The sequence below is a fragment of the Microtus ochrogaster genome, unplaced genomic scaffold (assembly GCF_000317375.1).
Source record: "Microtus ochrogaster isolate Prairie Vole_2 unplaced genomic scaffold, MicOch1.0 UNK109, whole genome shotgun sequence".
Lineage (NCBI taxonomy): Eukaryota > Metazoa > Chordata > Mammalia > Rodentia > Cricetidae > Microtus > Microtus ochrogaster.
This window is the reverse complement of record NW_004949207.1, coordinates 784,508-808,640: the sequence shown is the minus strand read 5'-3', so window position 1 is coordinate 808,640 and position 24,133 is coordinate 784,508. Positions and strand designations below refer to the sequence as shown.

The 24,133-nt window shown below is 39.5% G+C and overlaps 1 protein-coding gene across 5 annotated transcripts; it reads right to left on the bottom strand.

Annotated features, from left to right (window-relative positions):
- Positions 1 to 5,863: 5,863 nt before the first annotated feature.
- Positions 5,864 to 23,318, bottom strand: LOC101989079 (zinc finger protein 39-like). 5 transcript variants are annotated; one of them, XM_026778165.1, is made up of 7 exons: positions 23,230 to 23,318; positions 21,774 to 21,861; positions 17,959 to 18,080; positions 17,402 to 17,497; positions 12,507 to 12,633; positions 12,305 to 12,397; positions 5,864 to 10,010 (listed from the first exon to the last, which is right to left on the bottom strand). In XM_026778165.1, exons 4-7 carry the CDS (start codon positions 17,420 to 17,422, stop codon positions 8,428 to 8,430), a joined length of 1,824 nt encoding a protein of 607 aa, XP_026633966.1. In that variant the 5' UTR covers positions 17,423 to 17,497; positions 17,959 to 18,080; positions 21,774 to 21,861; positions 23,230 to 23,318; the 3' UTR covers positions 5,864 to 8,427. The 5 variants fall into 5 exon arrangements, with proteins under 5 accessions (XP_026633966.1, XP_026633967.1, XP_005371517.1 ...); XM_026778166.1 differs by lacking the exon at positions 21,774 to 21,861; XM_005371460.2 differs by lacking the exons at positions 21,774 to 21,861; positions 23,230 to 23,318 and adding an exon at positions 19,628 to 19,743.
- Positions 23,319 to 24,133: the final 815 nt, after the last annotated feature.

Below are 24,133 nucleotides of genomic sequence, written 5' to 3'. Positions count from 1 at the left end.
TTTGGTCTAGCTAGGGCTTGTACTAGGATTCTGCATGCTGTCTCGCTGGTTATGAATTCCTATGTGCAGCTACCTTGTGTCCCAAGGCAGAGTCCAACTGTATCTTTTGACTTTCAGCTAGATACTCTTCTGACACAAGGCAAGACACCAATATTTTGCTGAGTATCTTTAAGTCTATCTGCATCTCATCACCAGAGAAGGTGATTGTGGCTATCAGTTTATGCAAAAATTCTTGTCTCTCCATCAGGTTTCTGATGTTAAATGCCTTTTAGCTCCCTTCAGCAGTTGGGAACTAGTTATATCTTTAATTTGTTTTTAACTTTTATAACCATTTTTTTTTCTAAATTCTGGGGTCAACTGGGTGACAAAGGAAATCTTTTGAGCAACCGTCTTTAATCCTAAAAATTACTTAAAGTCTCAGTGGTCAGTGTATGGCAGAAGGGATATCAATTCTATACAGGCAGCATTATCCAGCAGCAATTCCCTTGATGGACCAGGGAAGTTTTTTCTAATTTTTAAGAGGATGGTAACTTTGAGTTTTCTGATTATACAGATTGCCCTTTAAAGGAGGTCATAAATCATGGAACAGAAAGGAGTGAAGCTTCCTTTCACCCTTTCTTGGCACTGTTTAGAATGGACAGGGCAGCAAAGGGAATGTGTGGCCCAGGAAACTATTCCTCCCTCCCTTTGTACATTCCACATAGAATATAGGGTACAGGGATCCTGGATGACAGGCTCAGCCCCTCCACACAGGGACCAGTATGTCATTGGCGACAAATGATGAAACAAACAGCACCACATGAGTGGGTTACAATTAATCACATAATCTTCTCATAATAATATCTCATTTGAAACTATTATCTTTCAGGCACCTAGATATACCCAGTAGCCTGGAGGGCATAGGAATATGGGTTAATTACATGTCTTGGGACTGAAAGAAAAAACAATTTGTTAAATGCCCCAAAAACAAACAGGCAGACAAAACTTAAGAACACAGAGTTTGGTAGGATCATACTTGGTGTGATCAGTCCTAAGTATTTAGGCAATCATGTTGGCAAGAGCCTGAGAAAGGGAGTCATGTTTTATCTTCAGTCGGGAAGTAGATAGCAATGAACACTGTTCTTCTCGTCTTTTATTTATTTTAATTTTTTTCTTATTTTAAAACTCTACACTCCTGAGTATTCTCTTTTCTTTATTTAAATATTAGCTTCCTCAGTTTGTGTGCAGTGAGAGCTGTGTTCCAGGATTCAGAAAATCCCCCAAGAGGGCAAGGCTACTTGTTGCTATGACTGCACTCCTTGTACAGAAAATGAGATTTCCAATGAGACAGGTATGTGTCCGACTCACTGGGAAATTTCCACCATCTTCTCAATGTCTAAGCAGGTGGAAAAGTTCTGTGAAGGAACAATAGACATAAATCCTGTGATTCTTTCAGGTAGAAGTGAAAGTGCTTTTGTTCATTTTATCATCATTTTAAATGATGCTCTGGCCATTGAATCTCATACTGAATTCATGGTTTCCAATCCTCTGCCCTCTATAAACGTTGCTCCTTCCAGAAAACCACTTAGCATCGCAGAGTAGTCTGTTTTATTTCTCCATGACGTGCACTACGCGCGCGCGCACACACACACACACACACACACACACACACACAGACACACATTATAAATTACTGACTTTTGTTGTATTTCAAAGGATATTTACTTCAGAATTAACCTACATTTAAGTTTTAGATCCTTGTGGCCCTTAGTTGCATAATTTGAGTCATGGTTCTAGGTTCATCAGAGGTGATCAGAAAGGTTATGTTTGATTAACCATGGATATATTTTAAATTGTTTTATTTTAGATATGTTTATTTTGTTTTATCCTTGAGCGTTTTGCCTTACTGCATGTATGTATACCCTTTATTTGCTTGGTGCACATCAAAGTCAGAAAAGAGCATCAGATCTCCTGGGTGTGGTGTCACAGAGAGCATTGACCACCATGTGGAGGCTTGCAACTGAACCCACGTATGCCTTAAGAGTAACAGGTATGCTGTTCGTATATTGTGAAAAGAAGTTGAAATGGCTCATCAGCACCCCCACTAATGATAGTGTGACTATGCCATGCATAGATGCACACCTTGTTCTTTTTTAAAGATTTATTTAATTATTATGTATACATGGTTCTGCCAGCATGTATGACTGCTGGTTTGAAGAGAGTAATAGATAGTTGTGAGCCACTATGTGGTTGCTGGGAATTGAACTCAGGATCTCTGGAAGAGCAGTCAGTGCCCTTAACCACTGAGCCATCATCTCTCCAGTCCCATACACCATGTTTTTAAAACAAGTCAGGACACCGAATTTAATGGATTCTCTTTTGCAGGCAAAAGTAGACATAGTAGAAATCCTTATATCAAAATATATCCAAGGAACAGAAAATAGGAATGAGACATTGAGAGCAGCGAATGTGAGGAGCACTATGACACAATGTTGATTATGGAGAGAAAATCAAAGAGTATTTTTCAACTTTACCATTTATGTCTAATGCATTTCTTCATATATTATTTGGAATATTTTGAATAACATTATAATTTTTATGAACAATTAGACATTTAAATATTACCTTATGAAGATAAAAATTTTCAAATGATTTGTTGTCTTTGATTTGTCTAATTTCAAAACGTGCATATTGAGAGTATACAGACCATCAAAGACTTAATGAGCATATAGCGTCTTTGTATAGTTTGGAGCCATGGTGTGTTCGTGGACATGTTAATTAAATTCATTGGAGGGAACTAGAAACAGCAATACCAAACTCTGCATGTTTGCAGTTTAAAGTGACACTATAAAATATTTTAGTAAGAAAGAAGAAACTAAGACATAAATGATAATTATCACAAAACAATGAATTCTGTACCTGAAAATCTATAGAATGAGGTTCATCTGGCTTTGAAAAATCATTTTTCATTCCTAAAAGATAAGTGTAATTAACTATAAATCCTGTGTTTTTCCTAAAGAAGATAAAAGGTTGTGCTTATGAAACATTTGTGCTCAGTTAGAAGCCAATAGAAGTAAACACACAGGATAGAGAACTGATGGAGTGCTTGAGAGCATGAGAGGTAGCAGGAAGGCACATCTGAAGAAATTAAACCTAAAATGATGATAAAATAAAAGGTACAATAGGCATTGGCAAAATGGTGAATTCAATATACTTTTAATTAGAACTTTCAAGAAAAATTAAATTGCGAAATTCACTTTATAAAAATATTGGAAATATTAATAGAAATTTGAAACAGAATATTGTTAATGAAAAATATGTGATAAATACATTGATACTTATATCTTTTAATTCAAGATGAAATTCACAAATTATAAGTGATAAAGTACCACAAAATTATTTCATGACCAACTAAGACTAAAACAAGAGTTTTATATCTATTTATTAAGTAGATGTTTTTCTGTAGAAATGATTAAATATTTTCACAATAGGAGTTTTTCCAGCTTTCAAGAATATATTAATTCACATTCCCACAAGCACTAGAGGACTCAAACAGTATGGAAATAAGTAAATTTGGATCTGATGACTTAGGCCAACATTAAAAGAAAGAAATTTCAAAGCACATACTCCTTATGCTGAACTCACATGACAAAGTCACACCTGGGAATTCAGAAGGAGTTGATCCTATGATAAAGTTAGGTTTATGTAATTTAATTCAATAATTTGTGACTTTATAAATTATGACTATACAAATACAATTTATTACTTAAGTGAAATACATTTAAGTATAACAATGAAAGGAATAGACTTTTTCACTTTATGTTCATCAAAGAAGATAGACAGTATCAACCTGGAATGATTGATTAGAGAGCATTTGGGAAGTTGCACTATGAAGCACTGATTTACTTGAGTCTGGAACAACAAAGAAAATGTGAGTGAATGTCAGAGAGTGGGAAGAATCAGCTTCCTCCTTCCCGAAATTCTCCTGTTCTCATTACATCATTTCTACTTCCTGTCTGGTTTTCCCGCCTATACTTCCTGACTGGCCAATCAGCATTTATTTAAAACATGATTGACAGAATACAGACAATTCTCCCACACCATGCTCTCATATCCACCCTTCCTCCATCTCAACCATCCCATTCCCCCAAGCTCTCCCCAATCCTCCCCTTCTCCCTTCTCTCCCCATCTCCCCTTGCCCCCCACCCTAACCCCACCCCCATGCTCCCAACTTTTGCCTGGAAATCCTGTCTACTTCCAATATCCAGGAGGATAACTATGTTTTTCTTTGGGTTCTCCTTCTTATTTAGCTTCTCTAGGATTATGAACTATAGGCTCAATGTCCTTTAGTTTATGGCTAGAATCCACTAATGAGTGAGTACATACCATGTTCATCTTTTTGGGTCTGGGTTATCTCACTCAGTAAAGTGTTTTCTATTTCCATCCACTTGCATGCAAAATTCAAGATGTCATTTTTTTTTTTTTTTTTTTTTTTTTTTGGTTTTTTGAGACAGGGTTTCTCTGTGGCTTTGGAACCTGTCCTGGAACTAGCTTTGTAGACCAGGCTGGTCTTGAACTCACAGAGATCCGCCTGCCTCTGCCTCCCAAGTGCTGGGATTAAAGGTGTGCGCCACCACCGCCTGGTGCCACACCTTCTTTATCCATTCGTCTATTGAGAGGCTACATAAATACCTATTAGTATACCAAACTCCTTGTCAAAAAAAAAAAAAGATATGGTGGCTCACAACCATCTGTAATGGGGTCTGCTGCCCTCTTCTGGCCTGCAGGTATACACACAGAATATTGTATACATAATATTTAAAAAAATAAATAAAACTAAATAGAACAAGATCTATCAACAGGAAGATTTGTTCACTAAAGCAGTTTTACAATATGAAAGGATACTTGACCTGCTCTATACAGAACAAAGAACAATCTTAAAGCAACAGGAAGGAAACAATGGGTACCAGTCCCTGTTCACTTGGGCCCCCTGGGACTACTCTTGCTTCAGCTGCTGCAGGCTCCTAACACTCCTTATAATGCTACTCACAATCAGGGCCTTCTGTCTTCCAAAGTGTTACAAATTCTAAGTCCTGACAAAAAAGCTAAGATACTTGTCCTCTGTTGGCACTATCAGCCCATATAATAGACAGAAATGACTGCTCCCTGGCAGGGATTGGAAAGGGACACATAAGACAATGGGGGAATGATATAGCAGCCTAACTTGGTGTTAAGATTAGAAGCCATCTTATCAAATGGTCAAAATAAATTAATTCCTGTTTTCCATAAAACTTAAGTTGGACTGTGCCTTGACCACTTTTCTGGAATTTGACATGCTCAACACCCTATACCCTGACCTTCACCCTGATAAGATGCTCTACCAAATAGTTTTGAGATGTTCTGCCATGTTCCTACTTAACTAAAAATTCCCTGGAAACCTCCTAATCTTGCAGTTTGGGGGCTATAAAAATTTTCTATGTTTGGGCCTGTTCTCTTAACCCAGCTTTGGGTGATAGCCCTGACAGAAAATAAAGCTTGCTTGACTCAACCAAAAATTTGGGTTGGTAGTCTTTACTCTTTGTAATATTTCAGTGAAATTTACATGACTGATCAGGGACTGAATCACCCTCTTCCAGGAATGAACTCCAACTAATTAAATTGGTAATCCACTAGAAAGTAGTCAGTACTTAAACAGCATACACACACACACACACGCAAGTAACTCATTGGGCTGTATTTATATATTTGTATGTATACATGTAACTGTAATAATGAAAAAGACTATCAATTTGAGGGAGGGAGAATTGGAGGGTGTGAAGGAAAAGGGTAGTGAGGTGATACAATTATTAACTAAAAATGTCAAAAATAAAAGATGAAACAAGAATTATTGGCCAAAAATGCTTTAATTCAGATGTCAACTATAAACAATTGTGTACCAGATTTCTGCTTTTCAACATAAATTGCTGAGATTAGACACGATAAGTAACAGGTTCTATGTTGGTTAAACACTATAAATACATTAGCAATCGCCCTCTTGAGGCAGTAGATAGCACTTCAGTTTCAATCTGAATAGTTTTATAAAAATACCCATACAACTCTATACGAACATATGTTTAACAAAAAATAAACGGGGTAGCTGTTTAATGTGAAAACTGTACATTCTGATTTGAATCTGAAACGTTGCCCAAAGGCTTTTGTGTTGGATGCTGGGGTCTAAGATTGTGGCAATGCTTTTGAGATGATATAAACTTCAGGAAGATTTTTTTTTAATGTATGCTACTGTTAGATACCTTTAAAGAATAAGCCTGATACTCAGCCTCTTCTTTGCTGTGTCCTATCTATAGGATAAAAAGTGCTTCTGCCAACCACAATCTACTCATGGTCAGAATCAAGAAACTATTGACTATATGAAATTATGACCTAAAATAAATATGTACACCCTTATACTGGTTCTGTCAGCTAGTTGCCCACAGTAATACTAAGTTAACTAATATGACCACAACATTTTAATACTCTGTGTAAGTCTGAAACTGCAATCAGAATCACATACATAAAAAGGCATGCACCCTACCTCTTAAGTAGTATCCCAATGTATTTGTTACATAAATAACAAATATTCTATACTTAGGCTGAGTGCCCTTAATTCAGATTTCTAAAACAAAAATATATAATATTGAACATACTTATACTTAAGGTGTGTTCAAACATGTTCACTAAATTTGAGCATTAAATAATAAATTTTCATTTTTGTCAACCACAAGGGCTGCAGGTTGGAGGTCAATTTATGCTAACTGGGAACAACCCTCCTGCTTGTACACACATTGAACATGATTTGAAATAATATTTTTAAATATTTTATTTCCAAGTTATATGAACAGAATTTCTTTACATTGTAGGATTTTAATCCAAATGAGGCTATGTTTCATTTCAACTCCTTCATTATCTTCTTCTTGCCTTCTGCTTGGCTGTGATGATCAAGGTATACGTATCTACTGCTATGAACTCTGAACTTCACACTACCCTCATTTTTCTTCATCTTCACAGATTTGGCATCCTATCACTGAGCTGTGAAATCAAATCTTTCATTTGCTCAAATTTTTGTAACACAGTGATGGAACATTTAGACATACAGACAACAGCCAAAGAGCTCTAGAAGTTTTCAGCCTTAATTTTTTTAAACCTTAAAATTTTATGCTGGGCAAAAGAATAGCACATACATGTAATCTAAGCACTTTATAAGAGTGGAAGAGCAGGACTTTAATATTAACCAGGGTGTGTATAGCAAGACCTCTCCAAATTGAAAAGTTAGGGAGATTTTTCCAAAAATGATAAAACAAATGTCCTTACTGAACTGGATGGACTACCTCCAGAACTGCTTTTATTTTATCAAACTTAATTAGTATAAAATACAGGCTTAGAGATAGCTCAGAGGGAGGATAAAGACACTTGCTGCCAAGTCTAACAACCTGAGTTTTATACTAAGGACCCACCAGGTAGGAGGAAACTAACTTTGGAGAGTTTGTCCTCTGCCCTTAACATATGTGATATGAAACGCATACACAAGTAAATATAAAAATTTTAAGGATATAATCAGCAATCTATATGAAACACAGCTAACATTAGTGGTCAAGCACTCTGCCACCAAGCTACATCCACAGCCCTAACTGCTTAAATTCAAGTTGACTCACTTTTGAGTGAAGCGATGCCCATTTCCATATATTTCCACAAAATTCCACACGTTTCTACAAAACTCCTATAGCATATTTGATTCAAATGGAAGTAAAGTATGGCAACATTTTCCCTAATTGTGTTCTTGTTCTTTGTCACATACAGGGTTTATGACACCATTAGCTTCTCAAATTCTTGTATTTTTAATCATCTGGTTGTTTCATCTGGTTGCTGTTTTTTTTAAGGTCTCATGTAACAGAGACTGGGTTTGAAATAGCTCTGTAGCCAAGACTATAATTCCTGATCTCCTTCCTCAATCTCCCAAGTATTGAGATTATAAGCATGCACCAACACACCCAGCAATGAGTTCCAAATTCTATTCAGAGTTGGGGGCAATTCTTTACCATCATTGGTTTCACATCAAGTTCTGATAGTATGTTAGGAGAACCTTAAGTAGAAAACTTGGCCCTATTTTTTTTTAAGTCATGGTGTCATCCTCTATTGCCAGAGTACAAATGACCCCCTACCATAAACATATCTTATGTTGGGTTAAAAGCAATCACTAATGTACCAGCTAAATTACTTGCCACAGTAAATTGTTTGATTTAAAAAAAAAAAAAAGGCATAAATCAAGGTTTTTCCTTCACTGTTTATTCATAAGGTTTAATCTCTCATGTGGGTACTCCTATGTACAGTAAGATCTGATCTGTCATGTGGGTAAATGTTTCCCAATGTTCTTTACATTCACAGGTCCCCTTACCTGTAAGAAGTGTTAGATGTTTAAGTAAAGTTTGTTTTATGGTGCAAAGCTTTCTTGCATTCTTCATATTCATAGTACATTGTCTGATGCTGCAAAGTGTTACTCAGCAAAGATTTGTTACATTGTTTGCATTCACAGGCTTTCTCCATGGTATGAATCTTCTGATGCCTTCTAAGGTTTGACTTATCATAGAAAGATTTCCTACATTCCTTGCATTCATAGGGTTTCTCACCTGTATGAGTCCTCTGATGTACAGTGAGGTGGGAAGTGCAGTAAAAAGCTTTCTCACATAACTGGCATTCATAGGGTTTGTCACCTGTGTGAGTTCTCTGGTGTCGAGTCAAGCCTGACTTCCGGTAGAACGTCTTCATACACTGCTTGCATTCATAGGGTTTCTCACCAGTATGAGTTCTCCAATGATGGCTGAAACTCGACTTACAGATAAACGACTTCCTGCACACTGTACATTCATATGGCTTCTCGCCTGTGTGAGTCCTCTGATGTACAGTTAAGTAGGACTTGGTGGAGAAAGCTTTCCCACATTCTGCACACTCATAGGGCTTCTCACCTGTATGAATTCTCTGATGTAGAGTGAGTTGGGGCTTTTGGCAAAAAGCTTTCCCACATTCCTTACATTCATACGGCTTCTCACCTGTGTGAATTCTCTGATGGTCAGTGAGCTCTGACTTACGATAGAAAGCTTTCCTGCATTCTAGACATATATATGGTCTCTCACCTGTATGAACTCTCTGATGCTGAGTGAGGTGTGACTTTTGGCAGAAAGCTTTCCTACATTCATTGCATTCATAGGGCTTCTCACCAGTGTGAGTACTATGATGTCTGTTGAAGCTAGTTTTCCAATGAAAGCACTTTCCACATATTTTACATTCATAGGACTTTTTCCCTCTGTGGATTTTCTGATGGAGATTCACTTCTGACTGCTGAGAAAACTCGTATTCCTCCTGGGCAAAGAGTTTTTCTCCTGCATGCTGTACCTTATGATTTGGAAGGTATGATTCAATAATGAAAGGGTTCTCAAAGTCACTACATTTGTAATGTTTCTCTCCAGGGTATCTTTGCTCATTTTCATCAAGGTCAGACTTGTTATATTTTACTTCTGATATGTTACATTCAAAAGATTTCTCCCTTATCTGAGCCATCTCTTTGCCAATAAATGTTGTATCACCTAAAGACTTTGCATATTCACTGAATTTATGAGTCAGTAATACTGCTTTTGTGTTGAAGGATTTCCCTGGTATAAGACTCTGAAAATAACTTTGTGAATTTTCAGACTTGTATAGAGTAACATCCTCTGGATGTTTGATGGATTTTACAGTTCCATTCAGGTCATCTGGTTCAACTTCTAGCTCATCAGCATCATTACGGAGATAAACATTCTTCCACAGAATAAACTTTCCAGGACTCATTCCTCGTGGGTTCTCGCTCTTTCCATTCTGATTTGAAACATGGTTTGCACTCACACTGAAAGCCTTCCCTACTCCAGTCAAATCCTTTGATGTATCACTGTCGAGCGCAACTTGCCATACATGCCTTGTTTTGGCTTCTGGACAGAATTTGTCCAGGACATTCATTTCCTGGAAATCTGAAATGACATTAAAGTAAATTTATATGCACAAACTGGACTATCTTCCTTCCCACCACAAAGATAAACACCCCCCAAATCCCTATTATGCTTTAACCATATATTTGCTTCCTACTCATTCTATCAAAATAAAAAAAAACTAGAAAAATATTATATAGTACACCAAAATGATATCATTTTCCTTTGTCTAACTCAATGTCGTACGTGACTTCTAAATTTAACAAACATTAATTATACAAACTAAGGCATGGTATGTTATTTTTATATATGTATACAATTGAATACTATTCACACCCAAAGAGGTTTCCTTGTTTTGTTTCTATATATGTACAAAATGTACTCTGATCATATTCATGTCTATCTTTCTCTGCCCAGACCTATAGGTTCTCTTCCTCTTTCCAGACACTCCTCATTCTTTTTTTTATTTAAAGTTTACTTAAAAATTAATACTTATCTTTTTTACTAGCCACTCATCATCCAAAACTGCATTCAACCACATTATTTGTTTCGCTTCTTTTCTCTGACTATTGGTAGTTTTGATTTTTAAAACATACAAGAAAATATTTCCAATGTTATCTGTTCATTAGGGCTTGCTTTATGACCTCAAATTTGACTTATTTTAGAGAAAGCTCAGATGTATATCTCACAGCCACTGGATAGTATATACTATAGATGTCTCTTCAGTTACAGTGATGCACTCTGTTAACTGTGAGTTAGTTATTTATGATAGTAGACTATTTTAATCACTCAACTCCAGTATTTATTTCACTCATGAAAGTGGATGTTGTCTAGTTCAAATCTGTTATATTAATTAGTGGAATATTATCCACTCCTGGAATACTGAAGTCACTCGCTATTGATCTGTCCAGAATTTCTGTCTTCCTTTGTGTCTAGAAATAATTTCTTATGGAACTCAGACACCAATATTCAATGCATAAACATTTGAAAGAATTGTATTTTAATGGATTGGTTTCTTTATAAATATTTGGTAAATTTCTTTATGCCTTCTAAGCTAACTAATCATGAAGTTGGCTTACTCATATGAGTAGAGCTACTGCTGAGTCCCTTTACACTGTTTAAGAAACACTGTTCTTATTTTAAATCCATATGCACTTTTGCCAGTGACAGGAGATGCTGCAGAGAACAAACAAGATCTTAGTTTTTATTTTGTTTTATTGTGTTCTAGTCATCTGCTTTAAAGTTAAAAATACTTATATTTAGGACTTTTATTGCAAGATATACATTAAATCTTTATCTTAAAAGGTCATCTGGTTTGCTAAATTAATAAGAGTGCTAGCATGTCTATACCCTCTACAATCTGTGATTATCTGATTTCATGTCTACAGCATAGTTCAGTCTCAAAAACAGAATGAGTGCCCTCTCAAGTTGAGAGTATAGGTATCTCTCAAGTCTAGGTATAACACTATAACTGATTTCTTCTCCATTGCTAGTCTATTATGAAGAAGTTACTTTAAGACAAGGAAAGCTCAACTGGATTTAAGCCTTCTGAAAACTATTGGTTTCTCCTGTGTCTAGTTGTCCCTAAGGCTGACTACACGCTCCAGGCTTCCCTTATGCTAATGGCTTTTGGTTTTCCTCTGCATAGGGAAATAGTGAGAGGCTATCTCCTCTTGGTGTGGTATCAGGTGGGTGTGGTGTAGTGTGGTGTGTGTGTGTGTGTGTGTGTATGCTCACATATTACACTTTTGCTTTTCTGCTGCCCAGGAGACTTGGAATATTCTCCCCTTTTACCGTATCTCTTTGTATTCAGAGAATCCTAAAGCATTTTTAGTCTACAGCTTTACTATGGAACATTCTAATGCTATTCATGCAAATTCTACCTGTAACTGCCAAATAATCGATTAAATAGTAGCCTTAAACTACTCATTCATTAATTTGTAAGTCTGTTATTAATACTCATGACTATAATCAAGTCTTTATTAGATAGTCACCTATATATTATGTAGTAAACTTGGAAAATACTCATCTCATAGTTAAATTACCTAAATAAAAATAAATGTAAAGCTACTTCCTTACAATTTAGTTTATTAGACTTTTCCTAAATTAGCACTATAAATGTTCTTTCTCCAAGATCCACATAGGATTTATACTAAGTTTAAAAACTAATTTATAATTAGTCTAATAAAAAAGTTTAGTAACAACAACAAAAACAATCTTCTTTGGAGAGTAAATATACAAGATTAGCCATTTTTAGGGCTGGGATGGGTAAATTTGGTAACCATATCTGATTAGTTCTCATCATCCTAATCTCTAAATAGTATGCACTGATGTACCTGGGATACTCTGGTCTACGGTTTCTCCTACAATCCATGATCCAAGTCTTTGCTCCAAATTGAAGATCAACTCAGGTTTGGTCTTGCAGTGCCCTGTAAATGGGAAATGTTAAACTACGAAGTCAGGCAGAGAGAAAAAAGAAAATATCTTCATTTCAGGAAAAATCAATGATAAAGAGTTTACATTCCATTCTTCACTCACCCAAGAACAGCAAGTTGCTGTAGTTCTCCAGCATCACATCCCTGTAGAGGGTCCTCTGACCTTCACTCAGCTCCTGCCACTCCTGCCAGGTGAATTCCACAGCTATATCCTCAAATGACACCAACCCCTGTAATGACACATTTCTCTTCAGCCTAGGAGCTCATCCTTCTATATGGGTATCTGTCTAACATAACACAAAACTTGATTTGTATTCTTTATCATGGCAGAAAGTATTATCTTACCTAAACAGGAATTTATATAATTCAAGAAAATGTAATTATCCAGTTTCCCTTATGGATGCTGAATAATCTTTTTTAGTAGGAAGATAGAATTAATAAAGTTCTTAGGAAAGCAGATGATATAGTTCAAAGACACAAGTACCAACACATTGTTGATGTGTACAAAAGGTTAATGTTCATGTACAACAGAATGATGAAGTAGAAAACATTTGTTACTTACATACGGCAGTACTCTTAAATGTTTACATGGATGTGTTCTCATGAACAAGAAGCAACAGAAGTCTAGTTATAATAGCACAAAGGACACAAGACAGGCTAACAGAACCACACAGAATACCATGTCTGTGTAGTCCCATGTTGTGATAAGTGAAAATACCAGTAAATGTTCAAATCATTTATTATCCATTGATTTTGCACTTAAGTAATTCTAGCAGATTAATTTCATGGATTTGTTAGTAGTCCATTACATACATAAATAACTGTTCAGAGGCTAGCAAAATGGCTAAGCAGTTAAGAGTTAAGTTCTCCCAGTGGACCCAAATTTGATTCCCACATTCTGGTCACAGTCATCTAGAGTTCCAATTCAGAGGATCAAAAGATGTTCAAGGGCACAAGCACACTCCTATCACATAGACATGCAGACAAAACGTCCATACACCAATATACATAAAACTTTTAAAAATTAAACCTGCTATAAAAAATAATAATTGCAGTTATGGTCATTCTTGTATTTTTTTACTAATTCAAAAGGAACTGCTAGGGTCCACATAAAAGTGACTATTTTACTCATTTCCTAAATCAAAAGGTGTAAAAAAAAAGCATGTGGTGCCATAAATTATGTAAGTTACATGAGCCAATTGACCATCTACATCACTAACTCTGACCTCTGATTTATAGGCAATTGATGGTTTCAAAGAGAGGCATTCACAAGGTGCCAACCATTCTCAAAGATTTATAGACATCTAGCAGAAAGACATTCCCTTCAATTGTGTAACTGTTTAATAATTACCCATATGCCTATTAAGTAACTCCAACTAAGCTCACTGGTTCACTAGGACTTGAGTGGAATAGTTTTTTTCACCTGTCAGTGGTGTTTTTAAGGGTGAATGGAAATTTGATGTCTTCACACAACTGCAGGGTTAACTTCTGTGCTCAATCACAAAAGTATCCAGCACTCTATAATGAGTACTGGAAAAATCTAACAAAACATAAGAAAGAGCATCATCTTTACAACATATACCTACATCCCAAGAGAATTCCCCAGACATTACTCCAAATAGAAAGATTCAATAAACACACTACACAAATGACATAAGGGCTGGGGATGTGGGTCAGTGGCAGAGGGCTTTCATAGCACACAGCTTTCTGGTTTCAATATCCAGCAATGCCTAAATAAACTGCACAAGAAACCATTTTTTTATGATTTATTTAACTTTCTTTTATGTGCATTGATGTGAGGGTGTCAGATCTCATGGAACTGCATTTTCAGACAGTTGTGAGCTGTCATGTGGGTGCTGGGAATTGAACCCGGGTCCTCTGGAAGAACAGTCAGTGCTCTTAACCGCTGAGCCATCTCTCCAGCCCCACAAGAAACCATTTTAATTGCTTTCTATGCTTCAATAAAACACTGAACAAAAGCAGCTGTGGGAGAAAGAATTTACGACATCTTTCAAATTAGATAGAGCCTATCATCAAGGGATGCCAAGCCAAGAGCTCAAGCAGGAACCACAGAGGAAGGAAGCTTACTGACTCTCTCCCTCTAGCTTCCTCAGCTGCCCACGAAGGCACCATTCACAGTGAGCTGGGAGCCCTACATCAATCAGCAACCAAGAAAATTCCTAACAGACATGACCACAGGTCAATTTAATGGAGGCAATTTTTCAATTAAAATTCCCTCTTCCTAGGTATGTCAAAATGACAAGCAAGATTAGTCACACATAAGAATATGTTCAGACATTAACAAAATACCGAATTAAAGGTACCTATTTTAGTAACAAAAATATATCAACTTCTCAGATAATAAAACAAATTAAGGTTATAAAAAAAACTAAACACTATATTCATGGGTGTAAAATTATTTACCACAAAAATACAATAACTGGATGTCTTATCACAGTATCATTAATTTTCCTTAGGTCAGTTGATTTCAATGTTGTTATCAAAATTTATACACCGGCAAGATGGTAAAGATGCCCATTAAGAAATCTGATGTCCTGGGTTCAATCCTTAGGCTCCACATGGAGATCCAACTCTCAAAAGTTGTCCTCTGATCACCAGGTATATGCCAAATGATAATAATAATAATGATAATAATAAAAACAATTCTTGAAAAATCAACACAAAAATAGCAAGAGTAGTACAGGTTGAATTCCTGTGCTTCAAAATCGAATTCTTCCCCCTGCATTAGTTGCCATGGTGCCATGGGTTACAATAAAAACTTACATAGAATGGGTGAAAGATAATTGTTTTCACAATTGTGTCAGTTAATAGCAAAGGTTGCAGGTGGTTCTGTACCTGATAAGGTCTCCTTTCCTGATAAACAGGTGACAGCCTAATCAGAATGTCTTTCCACGCAAAAATCAAGTAATTCTTTTAATTTCTTCGAGGAATCAACCATGCCTTAGACAAATGCTCCTACACTGTGCTAGCACCCAGCCCTTCCTCCTCTTTTAAATAGGGAAGTTCAGCTGCATGGTGTTAGCATCTCACACATTTGCTCATTTAATGCTAATTAACTCCGATAAGCCCTATCTGCAGATACAGAAGTTCTGGGGAAAGGATAAACATTTCATCCATAGCCCTGACTGCCATGCCTTTAACCAAGTGAGATGCTGAAAAAAAACACAACATTCACATAAGCCAACTTGGAGCCTCGCTCTGCTGTCTGGGCCCCCTCTGCACTGTGAATGCAAGTGATGTACAATCTTCGAGAAGAAGCCGGAGGAGCCACATGGAAGGGATGCACAGTATTCTAAGCACAAGTCAGAGGTGTCACCCACAAGTTCACATTTTCCCTTTGTCATAAGGCTGAGAATGTACCACACAGAGATAAAAAAAAATCTTTTTCCTCTTTACTTTAAGTCAGAGAAGTAAACACTTTTATGCTGTTGATGGATAGGTTAGTATGAGTAAAAAAAAAAAAACTTCCTGGAAAATTAATCATCATTATAAACATCACCAGAAATAACAAGCAGTGTAAGGATGCTGTTATAAACTGTCTTAAATGCTAACTAAAACTGAACAAACCCTAAATAAAAAATGACACTTAGCCCCTACCAGTGGTATAACTTAAGTTACATTTTACTTATATTATTTAGGATAACAATTAATGTAATACAAGTATTGCTTACCACAGGGAAATAAACATAAACAACAATAGTATATTTCAGGTACCGGCATTGCGTTTGGAGACTGTAATACACAGTTACGAATGGAGATTACACACATGCCAGCTGATATGCATAGAAAGGAGCAAGGAACCAGCAGACATCTAAGAACATACAGGACTAAAATCTAAACATGTTTCCATCTCATCTTTATGCTTGAAAATAGTTTAAAAGTTGCCTCCTCTAGTTCAGGCAGAAAACAAATAGAAAAATAATGGTCTGTGGGCTAGGAATGTAGCTCACTTCCACAGCAGTCAGCTAGCATTTGTGAATTCCAAGTTTAACACAGTTTTCAAATCCTATAATAAAAAAAATGTCAAGTAAGAAAGAAGGATAAAACAGATTGAAATTCGGGATTTTGGGGTCAGATGGAGGACTACAAGCTGTCTACAGGTGACTCCAAGAACGAGATGACCAGAGTAACAAAAGACAGACTTTATTCTGAACAGAGGGGGAGAACACCGAGAAACACAACAGAGGGGAGTGGAAGCTGAAAGGCAGTGAGAGAGACAAGGCAGTGAGAAGTAGAAGTGGCCAGTGACCTCAGTTCAAGCAACCCAGAGAGGAAAAGCGAAGTAGTCTTGGGGAAAAGAGACTAGCAGTGGCTACCTACACAAGAAGTGGTCCATTGCAATCCACCGCGGATGGGGCAGTACTCACAAGGTCCCATCATTCCTTAGGGAGTATGACAGTTAATGAATGCTGAGTATTCCTTAGTGGTGTTGCCACGGATTCAACTGCCCTTGCAACCAATAATCCCCTACCTACACTCATGCCAGCAACCCTACTTAAATGCTGAGGGCTATTAAAAACTTAAATACAGAAAAGGAAGAGAAAGGCTTATTGGGAAGAAATATTCAGGGGGATGGTGATAAAAGGATAATGGGGGATTGATCAAAGTATATGAAATTCTGAAACAATTTTTAAAGCTGTATCAATTATGTTAAAAGTCAAATTCGTGATAGCTAAAATGTTTGTAATCATCTGAGACCAGAACACAATACCCCCGTGCCCACTGATGGTCCAGCCTGCTGCCCTGCAGTTGGTAGGCAACTAAAGGCACAGAGAGAGCTCCAATAGGAGCTGGTCACCTTGCAGGAATGAGACAGGCCACCTGGGTCCCAAGTACCAGCCCATCACCCATCCCACAGAAAGAGGGGACCTGGGGCTCAGACACCCAGTATAGGGTTCCCAACCTAATGACTTGGGAGCCACCAACAATTCCCACCAATTACAGTCCCTGGTTCAAGACGCTGGCCCACACACTCACCATTTCTGGCTTCCAGGGCATCGAGCGTCTTCCCTATGGAACTCCCCGCACCAGCACGTCACAGGGCAACAGAGTCTACAGCACAGCCACCTAGACCTCCAGAGTAGAGGAGACTGAGCCTAGGGACGCATAAGGCCCTAGCAAGACTGGGAAAGCCTGCCCTCTACTGTTCATCTGTCTGACTAGACATTCCTCAACCCAATGCCTTCAGTTGTACAGGAGGGGCTGCCTTTCTAGGTCCCTAAGTAACAGGAGAGTCACCACCCCATAAATGGAAAAAGCCAGCATAACAGGTACGGTGAGTTGAACACCAATCATGTGTTTACACATCTACATGTATTTTGGTGTGACCTAACAGTATCTTTCAGTAAGAGGAAATCGGTACCTATAAATCATCTATTGCTTTGCCAATATAAGCAAGGTGTCATTAAATTTGGATCCTATCTATCATAAGGGGTGATAATTATCTGCACTAGATGTTATTAAATACAGTATGATTGGGCTGGCCGGTAGTTTAGGCTAGGATCAGGTGGGCTCTTTTTGATAAGTGCACCTACCTGATGGTTGAAGAGGCAGCTGAGCTTCAGAGAGTGACCTGACTGTCATTTGGAGCATCTTGATTCTCCTCCTTGATTCTCATCCACCAGTGCCCTACTCCTCTCAGGGAGATAGGAGAGATCTGAAAGAAAGGATGAATGGATTCCAAGGCCTTTGCAGTGCAGGTACAAACACAGCTTCATAAGTGATGTGCCAAAAAGGGAACCCTGAAAGCCGGGCGATGGTGGCGCACGCCTTTAATCCCAGCACTCGGGAGGCAGAGCCAGGTGGATCTCTGTGAGTTCGAGACCAGCCTGGTCTACAGAGCTAGTTCCAGGACAGGCTCCAAAGCCACAGAGAAACCGTCTCGGAAAAAAAAAAAAAAAAAAAAAAAAGGGAACCCTGAATCCAAGGTTCAGGAAATAGAGCTCCCTTTCAATGGGGGCTGTCCCGGTTATAAATCTGGAAAACTAATAGCGACTTGCTAACATCCTGACACTCAGTATCATTCAGCCGCTCCTTGCAGATGAAGTTTCTGCACCTGTTCCATATCAAGGAACTTCTCCCTTCAGGTACTAAGCAGCTGACCTAACTAACTGGACTCTTGAGTTGCAATAAAAAAGAGAATGTGAAAGTGGAAGAAACAAAAGAAATGTACTGCTAAGTTGTGTTTCTGTCTTAGCCATTCACGTAGGTTTACATAATCAGTATCATTCGCTCAACTCTGCAATTACTTTGTCCCTGACTGAACCCAACACCAGATGTGTCCTAGCCTGCATAAGGTAGTTTTCAGTGAGCACTACATGAGGGACAGTGTCATCCACAAACTATGACACTCAGTAAATTCAAACAAACATGGCAGTGCTTAGGGTTCGCCCCAGGGTGAGGACCTCAAAATACCACAACTGACCTCACAAGGACACGTGTGGTCATGGCCAGCACTAAAACAAAGCTCCATTCTAGAGTTATTCTCAGATGCTTAGGTATGCAAAACGTTAACAGGTGTTACTTTTTGTTGATGTAACCCGCATGCTAAAACATTCACGAAGCATTCCTGTGAAACTCAGTAACGTTCTGCACAAAGTTCAAGAGTCAAATGACTTGTTTTTCTTTCTTTTCGTGTTATATTCACTGGAAAGTTTTTAAAGTCTTTGAGAGATTATTTTTCTCTAGTCCTCTGAAATTTTTTTTAAAAAAATAAACCATACAATATTGTATATTTAAAATATACAATGGGGAACAGTTAGCATAATGGAAACTGGAAGTTGGTGTTTGAGAAGGGAGGAAGAGAGGTAAATTTGGGGCAAGTGCTCACACGGAACAAGGAGGGGAGGGGCTGGCATTCGTGATTCTGGATTTGGGACTCCAAGGACCAAACCTTCCAGAAAATTAGAAACAGGCTAAGTCACAGGAAGGGGGGGGGGATAAGCATCCGGTGGACGACAGTTCGCCTCCAGGAAAAACCTCGCAGAATAGGAAGAACAAAACCTAAGACAACCTGCAGAAGTCAGGCAGTCAGCGCAGGGCTGCGCACCTTGTGAGCCTGCAGCAGTCGCCACAGCGGGAGAGACAGCCCCACTGCCCAGGGGACCCTGCACGGCCGCCCGCTCCGCCTGGCCGCAGACCCCGCACCGCCGCAGCGCTTCCCGCTCGCGCACCGCCACCTCCGGGCGCCACACGCACACTCACCGAGTCCGCTTCTCGGGGCCGCGGGCGCCCTCCTACCATTGCCCTGCACCCACGGCGTCACCGCGCCACCAGAGCTGCGCAGGAGCTTCCTGGGCAGCAGACACACAGCCCAAGATGGCGACTCCCAGACAAAGGCCGGGAGACCGCCAAAGCCCGCCCCCGCCCTCTGCCTGTGTGTCTGATTGGGCACGTCTCAGTCCAGGGCTTCCGATTGGACAGGGCTTCGCGTCCTGCCCGCTGAGTGACAGCGGTTGGCGCCAACGCAGGGCTAAAGGAATCCAGGATGACAGGTTCTTGACTGCAACCAATTTTAGGGCAGGGAGAGCTTCTTGTGAAGCACAATATATTCCTATAATTGGGCATTTGCGATTTACCCTCAGAGCCTCATGTCTAATATCATATAAGCTTAAGAATTATATATGTGTGTGTGTATACACACAAATAGAAATAAGATGCCAGTTATAGCTGATGCTTTAACAGAACCAGATTTCACACACACACACACACACACACACTCACACACACACACACACACACACACACACACACACATAAGCAAAGCTCGCATTGTCACTGTGCCTGCCTCCACAACCTTTGGCCAGTAGAACTGAGTCTACGTTATACTCCAAAGTTGAATGTAAATGATCTTGGGCAGACCTCATTGCTTTTCCCTGGCATAACCAAGGACTGCCTAGCAAGGCTTAACTTTGTTTACAGTAAAGATGTCCTGTCTTCTTGAATCCTTACGAGCTAGATTTTTACTTTACTGCAACCCTACCAAGGCTACCTCAGAGATTACCTGGTGGTTAGTTTTTGGGGTGAATGTGTATGCGCTTATGGGTGTCAACATGCCCTGGTTGTGCATACATAGAGGTCAGAGAACAACTTGAGGGAGTTGATTCTCTCCTTCTACTCTGTGGGTCCTGGGCATTGGACTCAGCTTGTCAGGCCTAGAGACCTATGCCTTTACAGACTAAGCCAGCTCACTAGCCCCACCACACCCACCCCTCCATCCCACCCCACCCCACACTTCTTTTTTTACATACACTATGTATTTCCATCATATTCACTTGGGACTCTGCCCCCTTCTTGATCCATCATCACCCTGCTCTAACAGGGATGCTGGCAGGTGGTTTCTGGGTGGTTTTCTGAGCTCATTTTCTTGAACAGACAAAGAATTGAATATCTGGGAAGGAAAGTAAAAGTAACTGCTTTTTTCTTTAAGGGTGGGAGGAGCCACAAGCCTGTGTGTTTGCCCATTGCTCAGTGGACATTGGCTTTGCTATTTCATAGGGGCCCCTGAGTCCTCCCCTTCCCCCTATTGGTCCTCTTTAGATACCTATCCTTGATGTCATTTCCCCTGATAATGTCTTCTAGGAACAAGAAGCCACCATCTCAAGGAGGCTGCTTTCTATTTCCCCATCTGTCTATGTTCCTTCAACGCCACTCCCCCAACCCCTTCCAATTTTGAGCTAGTGGATGTGGATCCATACTCTTACTCTTAAAGAAAACTGATTCTCCTTTCCCCAGAAGCACTCAACTATAAATAGCTCCTCATCTAATGTTGGGGGAGGGTGGCTCCCATTCTGAAATGTTGACTGGCTTTATCTCTTACAGGCTTCTCCAGCTTCAGTGAGTTCATGAGTGCTTCCATATTGTCATGTCCACAGTATAATGTTCAGGGTCTCACTATGTATCTGTGGCTGGAACTAGTTATGTAGACCCTGCTGGCCTCAAAATCAGGGAGCTCTGCCTGCCTCTGGGCAGTTTCAATTTTGTGTGAGATTGTTTTTACCCAGCAAAGCCCTCAGCCAACACTTACCAATTAACACAAATCAGTGCGTACAATGGGTGCTTGGGAAACTGAGCTCAATCAGAAACAACATAAACAGTTGAATACAGCAAAGGATTGAAATTAAGTAGTTCAGTTAAGACTGAAAAGCCACAAAGCGGCAACAAATATTTTCATGCCAATTTAAAAAATCTGCAGGAGCTAGAGAGATGGCTCAGCAGTTAAGAGCACTTGCTGCTCTTGCAGAAGACCTGGGTTAAGTTCCATGCCCACATCCGACAGCTCACAACCACCCCAAACTCTAGTTGCAGCAGATCTAATGCCTTCTTCTGATACAGGCCCAGTGGTGCTCACCTTTTGATTCCAGCACTTGGGAGGCAGAGGCAAGCCTTTCTCTGCGAATTCAAGTTCATCCTGACCTATGTAGAGAGATCCAGGAGTCCTAAGTAAAACCCAAAAAACAAAAAATATCCTTCTTCTGACCTCTGCAAGTACAAACACATACATGGCATATACTCACATAGACACAGACTAATTAAAATAAACAAAACAAATGTTTTATAAGTAAACATAATGAGAATTTGGAATAATATCAACTGAGGAAGCTATCGAAGATCTAAAAAAGAAAAACAAAAACACGAGTCTTATGTTTAAGTGAAGGTGTTCACATTTGGAGACCCCTGAGCCCAGTTGTTAAACAGTTGGGGCTTTTGGACTATTAGGGATATAATATATATTAATAGATATTTATATATACAGATACACATACTGTACATATATGTTTGTATTGTGTAGGTGCTCTTGCCTGTACATGGGAAAGCTAGAGGCTGATTACAAGTGTCTTCCTCTATCATTCTCCACCATTGTGGTAGTTTGAATAGGAACGGCCCCCAAAGGTTCACATATTTGAATGCCTGGCCGTTAGGGAGTGGTGCTACTTGAGAGATTAGGACTAGGACATAAGGCCTTGTCGGAGTAAGTGTAGCCTAGATGGAGGAAGTATATCACTGGAAGTGGGCTTGGGGGTTTCAAAAGCCCAAGTGAGGCCTAGGGGCTCTCTCTTCCTGCTGACTGTGGATTGGATGTAAAACCCTCAACTTGCCTTTCTAGCACCGTGTCTGCCTGCATGCCACCACTCTTCCCGCCCGCTAATAATGGACTCACCCTCTGAAACTGTAAACCAGCCCCAATATAATGCTTCCTTTTATGAGTTGCCATAGGCATGGTGTCTCTTCACAGCAACAAAACACTGATCAAGTCAAACAGGGTCTCTCACTTAGCTTGGAATTCTGTCTCCACCTCTGCAGAGCTGGGATGACATACGGCTTTTCACATGAGTGCTATGAATCCAAACGCCAGAGTTACTGCACAAGTGGCAAACACATTACCCACTGAGCCAGTTGTTAACCGACCTGACCTGTCAGCAATGTGCTTTAGCCGATGCTCCTGATACAGGCAGAAAAGGTTTTAAGGAGTAATTTTCCTTTTACTTCCAGAATCCTGCCATCTCCATGGGAACAAGTGCCCAGCAGTCAGCTAGAAAATGAAATGTTGTTTGGAGGAAAATCAAGCAGTGTCCCTGTTAGCAACCAGCTCATCTCCTGCAGTGGAGCCACCTCATCTGGCGGTGGATAAATACATATAGCAGACGGAGCCCAGTGGGTTTTTGCTTAGGTTACTAACCAGCCCCAATTTGCACTGGAGACTTTGGAAGGGGCTTGCATCCAGCCTTACTTATCAAATCGGCCACAACCTTAATAGACAGGTAGGAAGGTAACGTAAATGACATAAGCAAATTATCACGTACTACCTTCAGCGTATTGAAAGCAGATTTGAGGGGTGAGGAGGTCCTCCCTTGTCTCCTCCAAAACTCCTTGTCCTGAGTCAGGCTGGCTCCCGGGCTCTGTAACAAGGAGAGCAAAAGCAAAGCAAACATGCTGGATTATCAAACATAGTGCATCATTCAGAACTGCTAAAAGCTAAACCACTTCCAACAAACTTCACTATGGTTCATTCCACGGTTGTAAAAATACTTGCAATAGGAAAAAGAGGCTGGGGCTCATTTGAGGAGACAAAGATCTAGATCAGGAACCCCAGAGGACTGCCTCAATTCCCCTCACCAATTTCTGCTGCCTGTTTGTTTGTTTTTTTATTTTATTTTATTTATTTATTTTGTATTTTTCGAGGCAGGGTTTCTCCGTAGCTTTTTGGTTCCTGTCCTGGAACTAGCTCTTGTAGACCAGGCTGGCCTCGAACTCACAGAGATCCACCTGCCTCTGCCTCCCGAGTGCTGGGATTAAAGGCGTGCGCCACCACCACCCGGCTTCTGCTGCCTGTTTGTAAACACAATATTTAGTGTTGTTACTCTGGGCCTCCCTCCTCCTCCCTGTGTTTATTTATTTATTTTATGTGTATACATTTATGTGTCTGGGTGAGTGTATGCATACGTGTACATACAGGTGCCCTGGAGGCTAGAAGAGGGCATAGGAGCCCTTAGGATTGAAGTTACAGGTGTTCTTGAGCCATCTGTGTGGGTGCTGGATTGGAACTGTGGTCCTCGGGATGGCACACCAAGGGCTCCTAAGCCATTTCTCCAGCCTGTTTGCCTTCTTACTCAGGCTGGGCCTTCAGTTGTCCCTGCTGGATATTATAAACTCCTGCTTTAAAGATGTTTTGCTATCTATCTGCTGCTTCTCTTGATCAGCTGTGTGCAA

Bases quoted from the DNA above. Each gene is read 5' to 3' on its own strand.
- LOC101989079 (XM_026778165.1), bottom strand. From the start codon at position 17,422: ATGCCCTGGAAGCCAGAAATG. The intron at 12,398-12,506 runs GTGAGTGAAGAA...TCCCATTTACAG, and splicing joins CAGCAACTTGCTGTTCTTGG to GGCACTGCAAGACCAAACCT. The intron at 10,011-12,304 runs GTACATCAGTGC...ATGTCATTTCAG, and splicing joins CGTAGACCAGAGTATCCCAG to ATTTCCAGGAAATGAATGTC.